At 42.1% G+C, this 20326-nt stretch overlaps 1 protein-coding gene across 1 annotated transcript in view; it reads right to left on the reverse strand.

Moving 5' to 3' along the window:
- si:ch73-281f12.4 (RA_Radil_like and Myo5p-like_CBD_Rasip1 domain-containing protein) overlaps positions 1–20326 on the reverse strand; it is a 31068-nt gene that overhangs the window by 7987 nt on the left and 2755 nt on the right. Inside the window, exons 4-13 of the mRNA XM_031732205.2 lie at positions 18174–18502; positions 14717–15409; positions 13758–13795; positions 12217–12386; positions 12030–12142; positions 7743–7962; positions 7356–7528; positions 4054–4198; positions 1127–1308; positions 669–1026 (exon numbers count right to left, since the gene is read on the reverse strand). Coding sequence (XP_031588065.1) covers positions 669–1026; positions 1127–1308; positions 4054–4198; positions 7356–7528; positions 7743–7962; positions 12030–12142; positions 12217–12386; positions 13758–13795; positions 14717–15409; positions 18174–18502 — 2421 coding nt within the window. The remainder of the gene's footprint in view (positions 1–668; positions 1027–1126; positions 1309–4053; positions 4199–7355; positions 7529–7742; positions 7963–12029; positions 12143–12216; positions 12387–13757; positions 13796–14716; positions 15410–18173; positions 18503–20326) is intronic.

Below are 20326 nucleotides of genomic sequence, written 5' to 3' on the forward strand. Positions count from 1 at the left end.
CACTTGAAATTCCTGACCTCCAGAGTCAGTAAAAGAAGAAGAGGAGGAGGAGGGCGAAGCCACCTTTATGTGGACAAATATGCAGCCGGCCCACAAGGTCAGGCTGCTAAACACTCCCCTAAAGACTTAAAGGAGGTTCGGGAAGGAGACAAAGGTGGGAGTCACCCTGTGCGTCATCTGAATTAAAACCTGCTGCGTGCCAATGAAGCCAAGAAAGAACTAAAAAATGTGGTCAGGTTGTTGGCATGTGCACCAACTGAGGGGGCTCAATCTTTGTTTTAGTGACTGCTGAACATGTTCTACGCTCACTGAAAACCAAAAACCCACTAACGCATCTGAGAAGCCAGAAAAACATAAGCTGAGCTCTGAAAATGATTTGCAGTACTGATTAATGCTTATATATTTTTATCAGTGGCTTCAGGCCCTCGTATCCAACACGGAAGTTGTTGTGTTCTTGAAACATCTTTGGAGCAGAAAAAAACTATGAATAACTTTTATGACAGTAACTTCATACCAAACGTACGGAAGGTGAATGTTTGTTAAAGCCTGATGTTCAGGGTGTTCAGGATTGAAAGAGTAGATAAATAGATATTTAGAGCTTTGTTTGGGTTTGTATTTACTTGAGATTCGGACTGATATTTCTTTCCTGACTGCTAGTACACTCTTACCTTTCTTTAGTTGGCGGGTGCCCTCCTGCAGGTCAGCCTCCAGCTCAGCCAGCTCCATCCCCTGTGGGGTGTTGGGTGGCGTGAGCAGGCAGGATGGGTCCAGGGCCAGGCTCTTGTGGTAGCCCATGTCGGCCTGTCCTGGGAGGGTGTTCTGCAGCTCCAGGCTTTTCAGCTTCTGGGCCAGGACGGCCTCACAGCTGCTCAGGTCGCCAGGAGGGACTCGGGCCTGAGCTGGTTCTGCAGACGTAAGAGAGTCCGGGTCTACCGGGTCGGAGACCGCCTGATCGGCTGGATCCTGGGCGACTCTGACTGAGGCCGAGGTCGCAGACTGGCTGTCTGTAGTCGTCTCATTGACAGGCTGAGTTTGGGCAAAGTAAAGTTAATCAACAGCAGACGCAGAAACATCAAAGTGTCTCATTTACTGTTGTCTCGTTATGGCGGCGCAGAGAGCTCGTTACCTGCTCCTCCGCTTCGGGTTTGACTCGGGTTTCACTGCGAGGAAGCTGGCTGATGAAGTCCTGCAGACGTGCGAGCTGCTCAAACAGCGCCGGCTCCACGATGGGTTTGCCTAGCTCCAGGTGAAACGTGCTGCTGGGCAGGATGAGCGGCGGGTGGTTGTCGAAGCTCTCCAGGATGTCGGCTGCGCAAATGAAGAAGAGAAGGGAAAGTCCAATCACCATCCATCAAAAACAACCTGAACTTCATTACGGCTCTCTAATAAAATTTGATCCTGCACGTTTATGTGGAGCTGCTGGGTTTGGTTTAACGTTGATTAAAAGCAGTACATACACAACAGGCTGTTAAGGAAGGCTTTGATCACGGGTCACCAGAAAGTTAACATTAGAGATCAACTGATACCAATTCTTAGTAATCAAGGATACCAGTAAATGATGCTTTTAATTGTGACATGCAACCAATCAGTAGCTCTGCAGGCAGCATGTTGCTCTAAACCAGAATGGTGACTGTAGAGAGAGTGCATCAGAGCTGAATCAGGGGCGATCCCCTAGTCACCATCGTTTGCTGCCTACGTGGAAAATCTGAAGTCACTACAAATAAAAAGAAATGCAGCTTCATTAAAGCGCAAACTTCTAAAAAGTCAGCCAAACTGGTGAAAGGTGGTTCTCACAAACACCTGTAGCGCAGAAGGAGACGTGCCAGCTGGAACATTTTTTTTATGGTTACAGCGATAAAAAGGTTGTTTTATCTTCACTTAGAGGAGGAGTTAAATATTTTGTATCCTTCACATGCTGAATACCTCTCAGCATGAGTGTCTAAAATCACTTTGTTGGAATCTGGTTAATCTGAAGTTGGAGGTGAAAAGAGGTTAGAGCGAGGTGGTGGTGGTGGCTGAGAGTTAACTGTGATTGGTGGAAACAGGCTGACAGGTCAGGATTACGCCCACTTTAATCCTGCTAATGTTCATTTGTTTTCTCAGTTTCAGCTCTTTAAGTGGAGTCTTACTCCCCCGATAAAGAAGCTTCACTCCAGCAGCTCTGAGTTAGAGTGTAGATCTTTTAACTCTGCGTTTAAGGTTGCTCTACTTTCTGGAATAGTTTTGTTATCAGTTCATTTGCAAAACTAACAAGATATAATTAACAATTCAATTTTTTTTAATAATAATCTTATAATATTGATTGACATCTGAAATCCATGTTTTTGTACATTTCTATTTTAACTTTGATTTTTGTTGAGATTGACAGCTTTGGGCCTCCGTAAATGTTACACCTCGACCTCTAAATAAATATGCACAAAACATGAAAGGAGACGCGCTCACAGCTGCACAGGACAAATACCTGACAATATAATGAGTATAACAATAAACAGGCGTCGTCAGCTGATGTTTCAGGAATTTCAAGATTGCTTCTCAGCTGCTGAGGAGAGTCTCTTCTTCTCTTTTTGTTTTTTAATCACATTATTAAATCTGCTGCCTGCCCTGTTATTTATCATGACATACTCCTCAGTCAAAATTGTCTGACAACAAGTTTGAGCATGCAAAGCTGCACAACAGGTCGTTCTGATTCCTGCCGAGCGAGGAGTCCGATTACTGCAGTTTGCTGTAAACAAGGTCGTCTTGTGGAGAGGACGAAACTGAAAATGTTTCTAGTAACAAAAAAACACTTGCAGTATGAGGAAAACAGCATTAAAATGCACTTTGTCAGCTCTTTGTCACAGCCTTTTAATTATGAAATCCTTAAGTAACGGGAACTGTTGATGACAGGAGAATGTCTCAGGCAGTTGCGTTTATTATTCACTCCCAATAAAATGTATTTCAAAAAAGGCGTCACAGCCAAAACCCAATGTGATGTCTTTAAATTTCTAAATATGAAACATTCAAATACTTGCATACACATTAGGGGCATCAGAAAAATAAAAAGTGCTAATTTGCTTAATCAGTAAATTTTGGTTTATTGCTGAAGAACAGCAGCTCGTTCATACCCGCCTCGAGTCAGTTAATAACAGCCTTCTCAAAGGTGCCAATGCTCTCGAATACAGACGAGGTTTGGCTCTTTGAAGTTGAGATGAGTCCAAACTCATCGTTTTTCAGCATGCAGGGCTACTTTTGTGACGGGTCTGCTTTAGCCCCAAAACAGAATGTTTTCCTAAACCTAAGATGTTTTTAAGGCCAGAACAAAACCAAAGCACAAAGGTCTGACTAGGCCACCGCTAACCCTCCAACCTCATAATGTGACCTTTGCAGACCTCTAAAATTGATCATTTAGAATCTGTGCATTAAGTTAATCCTTAGAATGATTTTAACTGGAAACTGCTTGTTAAATCTACTGTTATTAACTATACCAAACTATAACTATACCAAATGCTCCAAATGTCCGTTCCCAAAAAACAAACAATCCCTGAGTAACACTGAGATTTAAAAACACTTCAAATTCTCTCAGCTACAATAAAATGATCAGTGTGGCTGTCCTCTCAAGGTGTTACAATAAACTTTAACGTCCATGACAAAGAGAATTTACGGAGTTATGAGCCATAAGTTAGTAGTAACAAAAAAACTTTGATATAACTTTGAAAGCATTAATATAACTTTGGGTGTAGCAGCAGCGAGGTTTGGAGGGTCGCTGAGGTCAGACAGGTTCCTATAGAAACATGGTTAGGCTCATAAACACATTAGCAGAGAGAAGATTTATGAGAATCGGAGGATAGAACAAAGGTTAACTAGGTGCCTGATGGGCAGACTCAAATGCCATCATATGGCAGGAAGAAACTTGACCAAATCAAACTTGAGCTAAGAAAACATCTGAGATGATCCGTCCACAACAGCGATTCTTTCTGAAGCATTGGTAAAAACCCTGACAGGCTAAACATGACCACAGTGACTTAGACGGGACACAAGGCTGCTACATCATCATTTAATAAGTCTGTTCTTTACCCGTTCTGTCGGCGTCCTCTGCATCACCCGGTGACGGGCTCCATCCGGAGGGGCAGGCCTTCCCGGAGTTGTACTCCCTCAGCATGTGGTGAAGCTGGGCGGGTTTCAGAGCAGCGAACTCGGTCCTGAGAGAAACCCAGGATGCCTGGAAGGACATAAAACAACAAAGAAAAGACAAAAACATCAATAAACACGAGGCAAAGCTCCTCTGAAGCTTTTCATGGGTTAAAATATGGGTTCATAAAAGAATTTCCCTGATGGTTTAGTTTTAAGTAGGAGTCATAAAAGCTCCTTATTGTACTGTATTTTTCCCATCATGCTTCCATATGAGCAACTCTCTCATTTACATGCAAAGTATTCTAAACTAACTACATAACATGCAAACAGGAAGCTGTGGTAACAAGGCCTCATGGGAAAAATGTATCCACAGTAGCACTTAGTTTCAGTTTTTCTTGTGTTTACTCTCCACTGCGAGGTGCGTGCTGGGTTTCACTAATCAACTCGTCCCGCTTGTTCTGTGCAGCGTGAGAACTGTAAACTTGTCTTTATCTCCACACTCTTAGTGGGAAAGTCCACATCGTGAAATATGATGATCGCCTCATAGCTGCAGCCACTCAAGCACACTTAAGACAATATTTGATATTTGACCTTTTGATGAGTGCAGCAGTATAAGGATACAGGTGAGTCACCTAATTGTGTTATTGAACCTACGGAGTCCAAAAGGATCACAATTAAATACTTAAAAAAAACATTATTCTTATACATATTAGTTTAGTTTGTCTTTGTCTTCTTTGCAAGATGAACAGAATCACAGAAGGAGATGTGCTTGTTCAGCTGCACAGGACTTAACGACAGACAGACGCTGATAATGAGTGTTTTTCTGAAACATCGGGTGATGTCATCTTGCCAGCTGATCTTTCAGAAACACCGACCTTTTCTTAGAGCGTCTGCTGAAAGTAGCTCGAGGACACGGAAACAGGTCAGTCACCTGGCTGCGTCATCGTGTGTTTGAAGTCCAAAATGATGTAAAATTAACAAAAACATAACCAAATCATACTCAATCATCTTTATCCTTTTTTATTTTATTGTATGTTTTTTGGTTTGTTAGTAAGATGACTGCTGATCATGTTATGACATCATTCTGCCTGCTGATGTTCCAGAAACACAGAGGATTCCTGCTGGAAGTAGCTTGAGGATAAGGAAACAGGTGACTCACTGCATACTATTCATGCATCTGTTGCAAGACAAACTTTACAAACATGACACGGTTTATTCGGTCTGCTCCCACTTGAACTACTGGATGTAAAGGTTGTGCTCAGACTTGCTGGGGCCAACAGAAGCTGGAAGCTGCTCGGTCCCACAGACGCCACGCTGAGCCGAGGCGGAGAAGGTGAACTTTAAGTTCTGCTTACAAACAACGCAAACTTTAAAAATGTCTCATTTTTAAAGATGTCTGAGATTTAATGTCCCCCTAAAATAAGGCCCTCCAGATGCTGTGTTCTCTGGCACAACAAGCGACACCACTTCCCACATCTGGTAATTTACAGCTGTGCCAGCGAGCCACTTCAGCTCTTAGCAGCTCCAGATGGAAAAGCAGAACTCTTCAGAGGGTGTGTGCCGTTTAGCGGCAGCCACAAAGTGACCTCATGCCAGGGGGGAGGGGTGGAAGAAGCAGCAACTCCGAGGCAGAAAAGACGAAACGCTGCACCCGTCAGATGAGTCATGGGTGGTGCTGCGCGTCATGCAGTAAAAACAGGTGTCAGCCTCACAGTGTGAAACCAGAGTTATGGTTCAATAGTCAGTAAATGTTTCCGTTTTTTAAACTGGGTATATGAAACACAGTGAGTGTACATCATGTTCTTTAATAATCAATAAGAGTGCTGTAGATGAAACACTTCCTGAGGTTATGCACTGGTAAAAATAATGGCTGTTTTATACGACTGAGGTTATTTAGAGACAAACCATGTGACCTTAGACTGACACAAGAAGGCCTAAATATAAACTCCTTACCCGCCCACCCCTCATTCAGGGCCAGCTTAAACTGCCCTCATGTCCTTAAGTAACGTTAACTAACTGAATGACCTTCTAGGTGCTTTGTACCTGGGGAACTTTGCAGGTCCGTTTCCCTTCAGTGACTCAGTGTTTAATAACATACTAAGTGAGAGCTCAGCTTCCTTCTAAGAGTAAACAGGATCTGAATAGGTAGCTATGAGAACAGCCTGCTTAAGGAGGGACTAAAGTGGTGAGCTACCACAGCAGTGAAGTGTAGAGGCAAATATGAACAGGTTGTTCTCCGATTGTCTGTCAGCCTTTAAGATGATTTTTCTCCTCTCTGTGTTTGAACAGTTCCTTAAATAAGGATTTAATCTGATAATTTATGAAGTGTTAGTCCGAGCAAACAGGATATCCTCATCACAGCCAAGTGAAGTCAGTCACACCTTCACTGGCAGTGTGACATGAGGGTTCAAACATTTTAGTGTGTTTACTCGGTTTCCTCATACAAATGTTTCTCAGAAGACTGCAGCTGTTCTCAAGGGGACAATAACCATAAAGCAAGAGCGTGCCTCCACAGACAGCACTGCCCTCGGGCTCTGTGGCAGTGCTGTCAAACATGTGGCCCGGGGGCCACAACAGGCCTGACAGTGCGTCTGATTCAACCCGCTGTATGTTTTATTTTTCTTTTAATATGGTTATTTTGTGGTAATGCAGAAATCGTTTCTTCTTCTTTCATTTTTTCTGTTGCTTCTTCCCTTTCAGTGCTCATTTTCTTCATTTTTCTTTCTGTCCTTATTTGTCTAATTTATTTTCTTTCTTTTTTCCTCTTCTCTCTTTCCTTCTTTTATTTCTTTCTCTCCTTCATTTCATTTTTCCTTTTGTTTCTTTCCTTGTGTCTTTCCTTTTTTCTTTCCTCTGCTCCTTCTCTTACCTTTCCTTGTTTCCCCCTTATATCCTTCTTTCCTTTGTGTGCCCCTTCCCTTTCCTCCTTCTTTTCTCATAACTGGTTTTTACTCGTCCAGTTTAAGATCAAACTGCTTTGTAAGTGGCCCACAATCTAAAATGACTGACACGCTGCTCTGTGGTGTTACTGGTCACCATAATGTTTGACAGAAGGAGCCAAGAGTTTGGAAAATATAATTGAGCTTCAGATTTCCCCAAAGATGGAAAGTTTTAAATGAGCCAGAAACATTTAACTCGTACACATTAGAGGAAATACTCGGGCTGGCGTAAAACGTGACTCTGCCGCTGGGCTACACCCGCCTGTGGTAAGACAAACAGGAAAGGAGAAGAGGATGTCCTCTGACCTGCAGCAGGGTTTCTTTGGGTGTGGCCAGCAGATTGACAGCAGCAGAGAGCTTTTGGAAAAACTCGGTGGCCAGATCACCCAGACCGATGCTCTGGATCCAGTCCATCAGCAGGTCCAGGTTGGCCCGGATCTGCACGCCTCGGGACCACTGATAGAACCCAGCGACAGATCCTGAACAACAACAGAGAGAGGACATGAATGATAGTTATAAAGTTTATTTGCACGTCAGCTTTCATTAGAAGTTTAAGAAAGAGAAGCATAAACATTCTCATACACAAAGAGCAAAATAAGACAAAATATGATAAAACAATAAGAAGACAGACTAAAAAGAAACTCGCAGTAAATATTATATTTCGTACATTAAATGAGAAAAAACAGATCTTACCTCTCTCCATGAGGGTGTTGAAGAGCGATGCATTGATGAAGAAGAACAGGTAGGCGCAGAGCTGTAACGAGATGTCCGGATGCACCTGGAAGGCCGTCAGCAGCTTCAGCGCCTCCTTCAGGACCTCCAGGATGCTCTCAAGACCATCGGGCACTCGCAGCTGACCGCTCTCCGAGAAAGGGTTCCCATCCAGCAGGCCAGACAGGGCCGAATACATGCTCTGTGAAGGGGGGGTGGAGACATCATCAACTACTGACACGAACTCCCTTTGTTATGCCGTGACTCAAGAAACAACTTAAAGTATGTAATGGAGTATTAGGGCCCTCTGAAGGCAAAAACTGTAAAAATAATGAATTTACCATAAAAAGGGCAAATTTAAATACGCAGAAAAACTTGTGTGTTTTTCTGCTAATTTATAAGTAAAAAAAAAAAAAATCTGGCATGGGCCCTAATTACACAAAGAGAGGTGCAACACAAATCATGTGTCAGGTGTGCAGGACATCATAATTCAAAGACAGGAAGGCATTCACAGAGTGAACAGGAAGCCCCGCAGAAAAGCCCGAGGTTCACAGTACAAAGGGCAGCTGTAGGGACATGAATAGCCCGGTGCTGCAGTTACACCACAGTTTGACTTATTTCAGACACACACACGAGTATTTTAAGGGGCCCTTTTCTTTCCTAATAAACTAAAGTCTTTTTCACACGGTTTTTAGCTCTCCTAGAATAAAGTCTGTTTTTCTGCTAATTTGCTCAAAGAATAAATTTAAAGCATAATTTCACGCTTATACTTGCATCTCATTTTGCTCCTGGTGTTTCTATATGTCTCACTGAACAAGAGCACCTGTTGAATTGTTGATCAGAGCCATTTTTTTAAGTTGTAAATCTGTGCAGTGCCCAGAAAAGGTAACTAAACACTCAAAAATGATTCATACAACATAATCTATTTATAACAGTTTCATTCTCCCACTGATTTAACGACTGTATGGTAGTGCTACATTTACAGCATTCGTAACCCAAACATGACCCTCCCTGCTGTTTGTGTGGAAAACGTGGGGATTTTTCTGATCTCCTAGAAAGTGAACTCAATGCTGAAAATCTGAGGCTCCAAGGCAGCAAATTTGTATTTACTTTGAGCTCAAAAATCCACCTGCAGGTTGAAGGAAGCAGACTGTACACTGACAGATTTACAGTGTAGATAAATAAACCTGCAAGCTTATCGTATTGAATACTACCTCCCCGTCAGCTCTTATCACTCCTCGTGCTGCTGCTTACACAGTTCTGCCATTGTTTCACACGCATGACATCAACCGCTGCCTCATCGAACACACCAACACGCTCACACAACATGACTAAGATAATGAGCTCAGACACGCTGACAGAGGCCGTAACCCTGCATGCCTGAGGCAACAGGTCAGCTGATAGTTTACAGTGAAACTCAGCAGACCTGCAGGTGTTGAGCTGGGCTGATGGTTTAAAATTACTTTCTGTGCACACAGACGCCTTTTTTCTGCTTCTTTAACACATTTTTTCCACAGTTTTATTTACAGTATAGTCACAAACAGCTTTAGCAGGGAGAAAAAGAAGAACTAAAGAGTCATACTTCACAGGAAATTAACAGAAAGACCCTTTTTGACTCCTCCTCCCTTCCTTTTTGTCTTTTGGCTGTTTCTCATATGACAACTTGTCTTCCTCTGCAGGAAACAGGCTTATAGCCGCTAATCCTCCCTTTCTCCAACAGAAAAACAGTCAAGTGAAACATGTATAAGTAATACATGTCAAGACAATTCAGAGTACATAATACTCAGTAAAGGCGGAGCTGAGTGAATACAGAGCCTCAAAAGTGATAAATTAATGTCTGACAAACAACACACTTTATAAGGCTAAAACATACAATAAGAGAATTATATTTTCAGAAACTCATTCAAAAAATCTCTGAGTAAACAAAACAGGACAGGCTGTTCCTGCTTCCTTCCTCAGAAGTTGCAGGGTTGTGGCGGTGGTGCAGTTTCTTCTCATAAAAATCCTCAACATCCCAGACTGGTTTCAGCCTTTTAAAAATATGCTGCCTGGCATTTTGTCTCTAAGAAGGCAATTATTAAAGTTAAAAACAAATGAAATTCCAACCCCTCCCTTTTTTAAAACCTCTAACATTAACATATGAGTTGTAGTGTCCTATGCTCAGATTTAAGGTGGATTATCTTTCTCTGTCAGTCTTCCACTGCTAAATTCTTCACATTTATTGTTCTCCAAAATAAAGCTCAAATACCCAATCCAATGAACCTTAATCCACCATCATTTTTGAGTGGACAGGGACTTTAAATGTTTGTGCTTTAATGTTGACTGGATTTGGTGTAAACCAGACAGCCTTAAAGTGCCACCTCAGCCTGGGAAAGTCACATAAAATCAGCCTGGGAGTGCCTCATTAGGCTGTAAAACTACAAACCCGACTGCTGTCAAATCCAAATCCAGACACAAGATGATTCCCAACATTCACAAGTCTAAATCAAAGAGTGTGCCCAGAGGTTTTAAGGGTTTAGAATAAATTATCTTCCTAACATCTATCAGTTTCTCACATTTTTTTTTTTTTTACAGTATCTTGTGGTGTTCCTCAGGGCTCTATTTTAGGGCCATGTTTTTTTTATCCATCCATCCATTTTATTCTATTTAACCCTTTCACACATAGTGGTCACTACAGTGGACAGCTATTCAAAGACTGTTTTCTTAAATTTGTGTCAGTGTTGATGGTATACTTGCACATAAACACAACACAGTATATATTATTTATGCGTTTGTCAAATTCATAAGTCAAAACGTATGTTGTCCACCTAAGTGGACATGTATAAAACTCTTTGAAAAGTACACGTTTAAAAAATGAAGCTCAAAAATCTTTTTTTCATGCCTAAAGATGAATAAAAATGCTTAAGAAAAAGGATCCTGATTGAGGTTGTCATTATTCATGCATGAAAGGGTTAAGGTCACGGGGATGCTGGAGCCAGCTGTCATAGGGCTAACACAGACACAGGCAGCCCTTTACCCTCACATTCACACCTTCTGCTGATATATAGAGTCACCAATTAACCGCAGATGCAAGTCTTTGGACTGTGAGAGACAGAGAGTACCTGGAGTGAACTCATGGGAAGAACATGCAAACTCCACACAGGAAGGGTTCAAACCAAGCTCTCTAGCTATGAGGTCACACTGCTAACCACTGTATCCCCATGAAATAACAACATAGAATTCATGCCTTAGACTATGAAGACCTAAAAAACTGTTTGTAATAGATGCATGTGGACATGTTGTTAAAGCCTGTTGGTCATCACATCTTAATCTGAAGTTGAATCTTACAGCTCCAGCTGCATATTTTTAACTTGGGCGGATGCAGATTTACCACTTTTGGCTTTGCGTCATTGGGCGGCTTTGCACAGCAATTGCCAGATATGTTCTGGTCAGTCCTGCTGATTATGAACATGAAAATGTGTTTTTCATTTTGTTTGCTGCATTTTTCTCGACGTTTAATTTTGCTTTTAAAAATATTCTGTCATGTAACTCAAAAGCTGTAGAACATTTTCAGATTGTGGTTCTGTTTTTGTTAATCAACAAACCAAAGTAACCCAGAGAGAGAGAAGACTGTGTTTATGTTGCACTCAGTGCAAAACAGTGTATTTAAGACATTTTAAAGACCAGCAGACACCATCTAATTATCTTTTTGACAAAAACAGCGACAAGCTGGTTCCAGACTTACTTATCTATTTGCTTTTAATTGTTCAATTTTATGTCAGATATTCTCCATCCACTATCAGCTGTGTCCTGGCTAAAGAGCCACATTTACACTAATTATGTTTTCATTTAGTCTGCAAAATAATAATTCCCCTGTTCATTTTTGTTTGTTTTTAAATCCTCTATAAACCACACTAAAACACACCTGCTGTTCTTTAAAGCGTTTTGCAATGTAACTTCAACATTACAGTTCAGCTCACATTACAGTTCTGGTTTATGTTATTCAACAAACCAGCGTAGCCTCGAGGGAGAGGACTGTGTGTGTGTTTATGTCGTGGTCAGTGGAAAAGACACTCGCTCAGTATCTCACAGGCCTTTCCTGCCTGAGAGTTTGTGTTTCCATTCTGTTATTGTGTTTTCTGTCTGGACAATGCTCAATCAAAACAGAATACGCTGTTTGCACTAGACTTCCCGTTTCATGTGTGACCAACACTGAGATTAGAGAGGCCAAAAGAGATGTGAAACATGTGATGTGATTTTTATGTGAGCTCTTTATGTTATCAAGCCAACCTTTGTTAGGTAGTAGACGGTCTGCTGGAAGGTGAACATGATGACTTCCTCCAAGACTGTCATGGCTTCCTCGCAGGCTGTCCGAGTGGATGATATCTCAGAGTCCAGCAGACCTGTAGAGACATACAAATAAGTCTTAACAGCACACACACAAACACAGACAGCGGTGAGAATGATGAATGCCCACCTTCATCCTCCTGGTCCAGCCTCCAGGGCAGCAGCTGTGGGACTTCATGCTGGATGAAGTGCAGCAGTTCGATGGAGTTAGCCATCCACAGCACCAGCGGCTGCAGGCCCGGGATCAGCTCCTTCATACTGAGAAGCTGCAGCTGCTCCGACTGCTCGTCGCCAGAGCTCCTGATGTAAAACAACCAGTGTGAGATTAGATCTGAAACAAGCCTGAGAAGACACTGTGAGCTGTCTATAAGCAGAAAAAGTTTTTTACAAAGACCCACGTGACCCATTCTAAGCAAGTGTCCATTCAACAAATGTGATATTTATTGTATTTTATTGAGCTACTTTACTTTTATGTTCTTGTGTTTAAATAAAATTTTAATTTCCTGGTTTTCTGAATAAATAAACTTCATCTTATCTTATCCATTCACTCTTAACTTCCCCGTTAAAGTTTAACATTTAACTGGTTAGTACTTTGATAACCAGTCACGTATTGTTTTGGGAGGTTTGAGTTTTACTAAACAATTAAATGTGGGATGTTTTAAAAATCATTCAATTACTATTAATTCTGCAGATTAACTGATATTTAAACTTTCTGTCATGGAGGCCATACATATGTTTTGCCTCCAACATGACAGCATTGACAGTCAGTAGTCTTTGGGTATCTAGTATAAACAGTGGTCTCCATGTCTGCTTGCTTCAAACCATTTACAGTTTAACTTCCTTTTAAATTTTTGCAAATCAGCAAAATACTGTGAGTGGTTAAGCACAGTTAAACACAAGTTCCTGCTCCTTTTCAAGAAGCTGCGTTTTGTCTTTTCCCAATAAAATGAGTTAACATTTCTGATTTGTGATGGACTAACCAGTTAACTGACTGAAAGCAAACGTAGGAGGTGTTTTTATGGTTTTGTTATGATTTGCTGTGGCTCAAGAGTTGGGAGTTCGCCTTGTAATCGGAAGGTTGCCGGTTCGAGTCCCGGCTCGGACAGTCTCGGTCGTTGTGTCCTTGGGCAAGACACTTCACCCGTTGCGTACTGGTGGTGGTCAGAGGGCCCGGTGGCGCCAGTGTCCGGCAGCCTCGCCTCTGTCAGTGCGCCCCAGGGTAGCTGTGGCTACAACGTAGCCTGCCATCACCAGTGTGTGAATGGGTGGATGACTGGATATGTAAAGCGCTTTGGGGTCCTTAGGGACTAGAAAAGCGCTATATAAATACAGGCCATTTACCATTTACAGGCCATTGCTGTGTTTTCTACTGCTACACAGCTGTTCGCTCTATATGTCATAGAGGTCATATGATCCTTTGGATTCCTCCCTTTTATCGAAGCCCACACAATGACCTCTGACTCAGAATCTGTTGACCTTTGATAGCTTTTCTCCTGCTGATATAGACAGTTTTTAATTCTCATGATTATAAAGCTTTGTGATCACAACACAAACTTCTCTTTTTGTGCACAACCTAAAATTAAAAGAACTTAACCTTTTTCTAGAGGAGCATGTTAATTTCATTTAGAAAGTATAAGAGGTCATATATCTTGTGAAAACACTTGTACTCACGTTTCTGGCTGGATTGCTGCAAGCTCCTTTGTTTTCTCCTGAGGGGGACAAAACATAGAACATAGACATTATTTCATGGCTGCTTTAAGTTTACTAATGGGATGTACCAGTGGAAAAACCCTATTTTTGTCTTAAAAAGCTGCTGTCAGGATATCCGAACATAATGCAGTGTCAGTTTTGCTACTGAAAAGCATGGATACAGCCATTTTTGGCCTTATTGCACATGCAATAGAAGCGGATGACCGTTTAAATGAGTCATACAGATGTGATTTGATAATGTTTGTTGCACACAATTTACTGTAAATTGTACTAGATTTTACTCCCCAAAAAGTATGCTTTATTTTTCGCGTGATGTGGCTGTGACAGGAATGTTCATTTCTTTGGAAAGCCAGGGGAAGTTGTTATCAGAATGAGTGTAATTATTGTAGATCGAAGGCTCAAAGCTGTGAGCAGTGCCTGGGCATTTGGTTCTGTCCTGCAGCTCTTCACTCAGTCCTCAGTGTGAATGTTTAGAGTCAAATTTCACATATTTCAGGTCCTTAAAACTGAACCTAACAGAGCAGAGATCAACTGAACCTGATAAGGAGCGTTACTTACACTATATAAGTATAAAGGCAACCAATTTACTTTTTTCAGTATTTAGTCACAACTTTGAAACAAAAATTGCTCCATAATGGAAACTGCAGAGCACACAAGAGCATCTGTGTGGCTCTTCTCAGCGGTGCACACATACACAGAGCTCTGCAACATCAAAAACAGACTTTCAAACTTTTTCCTTATCTTCTTTTTAGTATCAGATCTGTTAGATTTTTAACCTTAACCTTATTAACCTTATTATCACTCTCACATTTGATAGCCCTAACCCCAAGCAAAAAAAGAAAAAAAATTGACTGGAAACCCAACTGCCAAATAATGCTTTGGTCATGAAATTTAACGTGATGCTGAGTTTTTTTCCTTACCCACGTAATGAGCTGGATCTGATTGGATAGCCGAAGCAGCAGCTGTCTGAAATGCGTCAGCTCAAACGTGGAGGATGAGTGCTGGATGCAGAGACTCAGCAGGAAAGCTGGTGTCAGCTTTGGTTCATTCCCATTGGGGTCCAACATGTCCAGGATCTGTTGTAGGACTTTTTCCTCCTGGTCGAGTTCATAGCTCAGCGAAGCCTCAGTGCCCTCCAGGTCTCTCCAACGAGGAGGTAAAAGCTTCCTCTGGAGCTTTTTTCCAGCCACCAAGGAGCCGCATGACAAACAAGAGGTCCTTGAGTCAGAGTTTGGGCAGAGTCTGGTCATCCAAGGAGGAGCGTGAAGTGATCCTGGTGTGCTTGTAGGATCCTTAAACATGAACAAGTAGTGTTTCCCCAAGCCAACCAAATCTCCTGGATTCAGTTCAACCTCCTCTTTAAGGAGTAAACCATTTCGGGTCACAGGAGCTCCATGAAGGGGCTTCAGCATCGTCAGCGTCTTTCTGTGCTCTCCTCCTGTGGAAGTTTGGCTGTTAGAGTCCAGTCGTCTGACACAGCAGTGCTGTGGTAACACATCTGGAGCAAACAGGAGGATGTCCACCTTCAGCCTCTCCTCATCTTCTCCAGTGTGATGCTCTCTGCAGCAGCCAAAGATGGTGGTGGTCCCACTCATGAGATAGATGACGAAATCCTGCCAAAAAAAAGACATTTGTATCAAATGTTTCGCACAATATATCCAGCTGCAAAGCTGGCAGATCAACTGCTTCGGTTTCCATTGTAATATCCCTGGCTTACGCTGGTAAGCGCCCCCCAACTCTTCCTGATATGATCTTTGGTAAGCTCTAACTTGGCAATATTTTACTGTGAAGGGTTACAACTTCTATGGCACAAGAGGTTGTAACTCAACTTCTTGTTGTAACTCAAATATACTTTATCCAATCTGGCACAAACTTTACATTCATGACTTTGTCACTCTGGGTTCTGATCAAGACATAGGAGTAGCGGGTGTTCTCTAATGCCACCTATTGGGCACAGGAAGTGATTTGTAACTCGTTTGTGGAACTGCCAATAAGAGTCCAACAGTTTTAGCTTTTCCTTAAATCACACTTGTACACAGAAAACTGATGTTGGATGGAAAGCAGTAAAAAGACTCTTATTATCCGTTTATCTGCACAGGTTTTGGCTGTGATTACAGTAAAGAGCGCTGCTGTTGTCAGCTCTTTGCGAGTGAAATGCTCATGCTGTTGGACTCTGTACCACCAGCGACGACTTCCTGCTGTGTCTTCCATGACAGCAACAACACAAGCTTTCATTTTGCGGCCTCATATTCTTCCTCTAATGCAATTCCATTCTTCAACCAAACATTCGTTCAAAGTAGCAGTCAGCGGGAAGCCTGGGATTGATTTCCTTGTGTAACACTTTGGAAATAAACCAGGAGTGTGCGTGCAAGCAGCAGTAGGATCAGCTGGTAAAAGTACAACTTGAACTGGCAGAGTGAGGCGGGACAGGAATGGAAGGGCTTATGAGCGAGACGGTGAGGACCAGGAGCTCAGGGTCACCACGTTAAGACTATTACTCAGGCAATGATAGCCTATCATCTCTGCTGCCTAAAGCCAAGCAGCCTCAGCATGAAGGCAGGGCTACAACAGCATTCATATCAGATGGTGTTAAAGACCTTTTTTGTTACTTTTAAGATATAAAGACAAAATGATTAATAACTGGGGTGCATTGCTGTAATGGGTAATGGTATCAACCAATATTCCACCAGTCAAGCATACGCAGACTCCACCATCCTGACTGAAACATACTCAGGCTTGCTTATTGTAAAAACACGGCTCATTCAAAAACAATAAAAACTTGATGGGCATCGTTCAACCACAGAAGTTGCAGCTCAGCATCAGAACTCTTTCTCCACTGAAATAAATGACAGGGCAAGCCAAATTCAGCTTTGTTTCTTTGGTCTCCAACAACACAGTTTCAAAAAACAACCCAAAAATCAGCTTTCAGTTCCTGTTGCATGATCGCTGGTCCACCACAGACCCGCCTCGTTCCTTTGCTTTGGCTTTGGGTCGACCCATTGTTGCAGAGTAAGATTAGGTCGGCTGCAGCTCTCAGTGTGCTGCCGTGCTCCCAGCATCCTGCTCAGTCAGCAATCCCCAGCAGCGGGGATAAAAACACTGCGAGAAAGAGCTTCCTGTTCCTGGGAATGGGCTAAAGCCACAGAGTGCTCTTTGGTTTACTGCGCAAAAGAGATCTTTAAACAGGCGATGTTGACAAGGACAGATTTTGGAAGTAAGGACAGTTTGAAACAGAGGTCAGGTACACTGGTATGTTGATTACAGCACAGCAGTGTTTACACGCTACAGTTTATCCTCCTAATCAGGACTGCCTCTTTGTTCTTCCAAAGATCCTAAGCAGGTTTCCTTCTGGCAGAAGGTTAAGCACTCTGTTCTTCATCCTTTCATTGACACATGATGACACAGGGCTCGCCCTGAGCCCGAACAGGATCACCTGGTCCTAACACACCTGTGTAGCAGTGATTCCGCCCTGTCTGACTCTCTGACTGAGGGATTTTCTCCTTGAGTTACATAACAAGCTCAGTTCGCCACTATATGTTTCTCTTCCTCTTGTCTCTTTTAAGCTTGTTTGCTTACACGCTCACAGGAGACACTCAAGGGCAATAAAAGGTCTTCACAGAACCAGGTTTATTATACTTAACTAAAACTTTACAATAAAAATTAACTTCAAGTCTTTAAAATGTCAAAAAAGGAGTTCAGACACTGCCTGCAAATCTGCTTCATTATAAGTTTTCACTCATCTGTAGGTCAGCTTTAAACGTCAGATACTATTATTGGCAATAATTTGGTTAAATATGACCAGGCTGAAAACAGCACTGTAAGAGAACAACAGCACCCACCTGTAGCTGATATTACAGCAGCACATCATTCTCCTCATTTCCAGATCCATATTTTTGTTGTTTGACTATACCAGAGCAGTTTTGCAGGTAAAAAAAATAATAAAATAAAATCCTTATTTCTCTCACACTGAGTTTTGTGCAGGCCACTCAGTTCAACCTCAATCCAAACAAGCCGTTTTAGCTTCTCCAACTTTAGACTAACTTTCATGTGATTAGCTACCACTCACAAACAAGCAAGTGGGTGGGACTTCGTTCCCTGAGTTGACCAAATTAGGCTTATCCTCCATGTGACATCATACAAAGCCCAGAGTAGGAAAAAAACTAACTGAAACTGAGTGTTTTGAGCAGGCTGAAGTCTGGGCTCTAAGCTCACAGGGATAACTGCTTTCTACAATGACCTCATTATCTGAAACTTTGGAGTTCAGAAAGGTCTCATCTGCTTAAGGTAATTATAGTTATATACAGATAACCTTAAGTTGGTCTGTTCACCTGTAAGTCACCTGGAGATAAAGTGAAGAATAGCTGCTCTGCCACTCACCTGTCTGTGGCTGTAGCCCTGCAGCAGGAGGAAATAAGGGAAGTCAAAGGGTGGGTGGATGGAGTACTGGGTTGTGTTATCATCGCTGCTCTCAGTCTCCTCCTTTTCCATGCCAAGACGCAGCACTTCCTTGTCGGCCTCAGCCTCGGGATCCTCTCTGAGCGCACTCTGTTGGGCCTTGCTAGCCTCCTTACCCATCGCGGACAAATCCATCTCGCTGAGGCTCCTCCAGATGCCGAGTCCATCTGCGTCCTCCCCGCTGCTGTCCACAAACAGGGAGGTCACTCTGGAGCGGGTCTTCTGCAGCTTACGAGCCTGAGCATTGATCCCTGGGTGGACAAAGAGATGCTATGTCACCGAGTGTGTTGACACCTGAGTATGTTTCACGACTCATTTCGGACTTTTAAAAAAATCTTTATCTTCTTACTATAAAAAGTTTCCAAAGCTTGGTGCAGTAACTTGTTCACACTCTATGCTGATGATGCTGGACTGCTTGTCAGTTTCTTAGAAAAAAATGATCTAACATAAAATCCACAGAGAACAAGGACTTCTTAGTTTATCAGGATCTTCATTATCTACAAACATCCGGCAGCTCCTTTTCTTGTGGTCTACTTAATCTCAGTTAATCAATCTCAGGTGCGCCGCAGTGATATTTCTAACTGACAGATTCCAGGCAGAATTGCACAGGGTTAAGGTCAAAGATGACTTTTGTGATTATTACAAATTAGTAGTAGTTCACAGGTAATACTAGCCTGACTACAGCTTATGTTACTTAGGTTTTTGTATAATTTAGTTCATAACATCTACTTCATTAAATAAACAGCAATAAAGAAGATCATATAGATCAAAACAAAATATACTAAAATAGAGCAACACAGAGTGTTTGATGCTGCAGATGCCCAGATGCCGCATGTCACTTAATTAAAAAATAACTAATTCAAACTCAGAAATTTGGGGTTACTCTCCAGCAGAAGACTACACTTCTCAAATTTCTGGCCTCGGTTAATCATTCGGCTTTACACAAACTTTGAGTCAGTGCCAGGAAAAACAGAAGAACTACCTCTCGTGTTTTTAAAGTTATCTTTACGATAAACAGAATTCCTCCCGAAATTACTCCGGTCATCGGAGCTGACTCCAGCATAACACTTTTCTGCTCTGGCTTCAGTTCAAATGCAACATAACCAGAGGAAAAAGGGGGGAAATGTGCAGGGAAGGTGAGATGTGACCACCTCTATCAGATACCAGCAGCCGCTCTGTCGGCCTGACGTAACACAAACACTATTCAGCTCGTTGGGAGCCATTAAGCGTGGTGGAATGTCCACAGAGTCCGGCTTCACACCCGGTGCTCCGCTGCCCTTATCAGCTGTGGAAATGGGTGTTTTCCACATTGTTCAGCACTGCTGTGACAGGCTGGGCTTGATGCCTAAAAACCCCATGGAGGTAAAAGGCAGCTTTCCCCCGGTCAGAGAGGAGGAAGGGGAGGGTGGATCACAGAGCCATGAGAACCAGTGCAGAGCTGCACAGATAGAGAACTCTGAATGCTGATATCTGAATGTGACTTAGATGAGTCTTTTATGCATTAAACAATTTTTGTAGTCACCCGACACTCTCATGTGCCACCATCAGCTTCTCAACTGCCTTCTATGTGAATGACCCTGCATGAATTTTTCCATGAAAACTGAAAGCAAAGCAACACTAACCAATGCTAGCTTAGAAATGGAGTCTATTAATCACCAACAAATTACCGGCTCAGAGAACAACACAGAATCTAACAAAAACTCTGCATTCAGGAAAAAAAAAAAATCTGTCTTTAATTTTAGTCTTTGTTAGTTTGGTCTACCCTATAATGAAACCTGTGACTGTGTGTGTATGTACTAAACTTCTGAAATCTTAAAATCTGACAAATACCAACCAGTTTCCTGACAGCTAAAATAAACTAAGAAAAAACCCCTAAACATTCTTAAACTAATAAATGAGAAAACTCAATCTGAAAATGAAACTGGAACTCTAACAATGAATAAACACTGTACCTTTTTTTAAAATGTAGAATCAGCTCAAAACCCGTCATTTTAAAAAATGAAGAAAACCTTCAGTAGAAATCAAATTATAATTAAGGTTATCTGTAATTTAAGCTTCGCGCTATCAGACCAATC

Source organism: Oreochromis aureus, linkage group 4 (genome assembly GCF_013358895.1).
Source record: "Oreochromis aureus strain Israel breed Guangdong linkage group 4, ZZ_aureus, whole genome shotgun sequence".
Taxonomy (NCBI): Eukaryota; Metazoa; Chordata; class Actinopteri; order Cichliformes; family Cichlidae; genus Oreochromis; species Oreochromis aureus.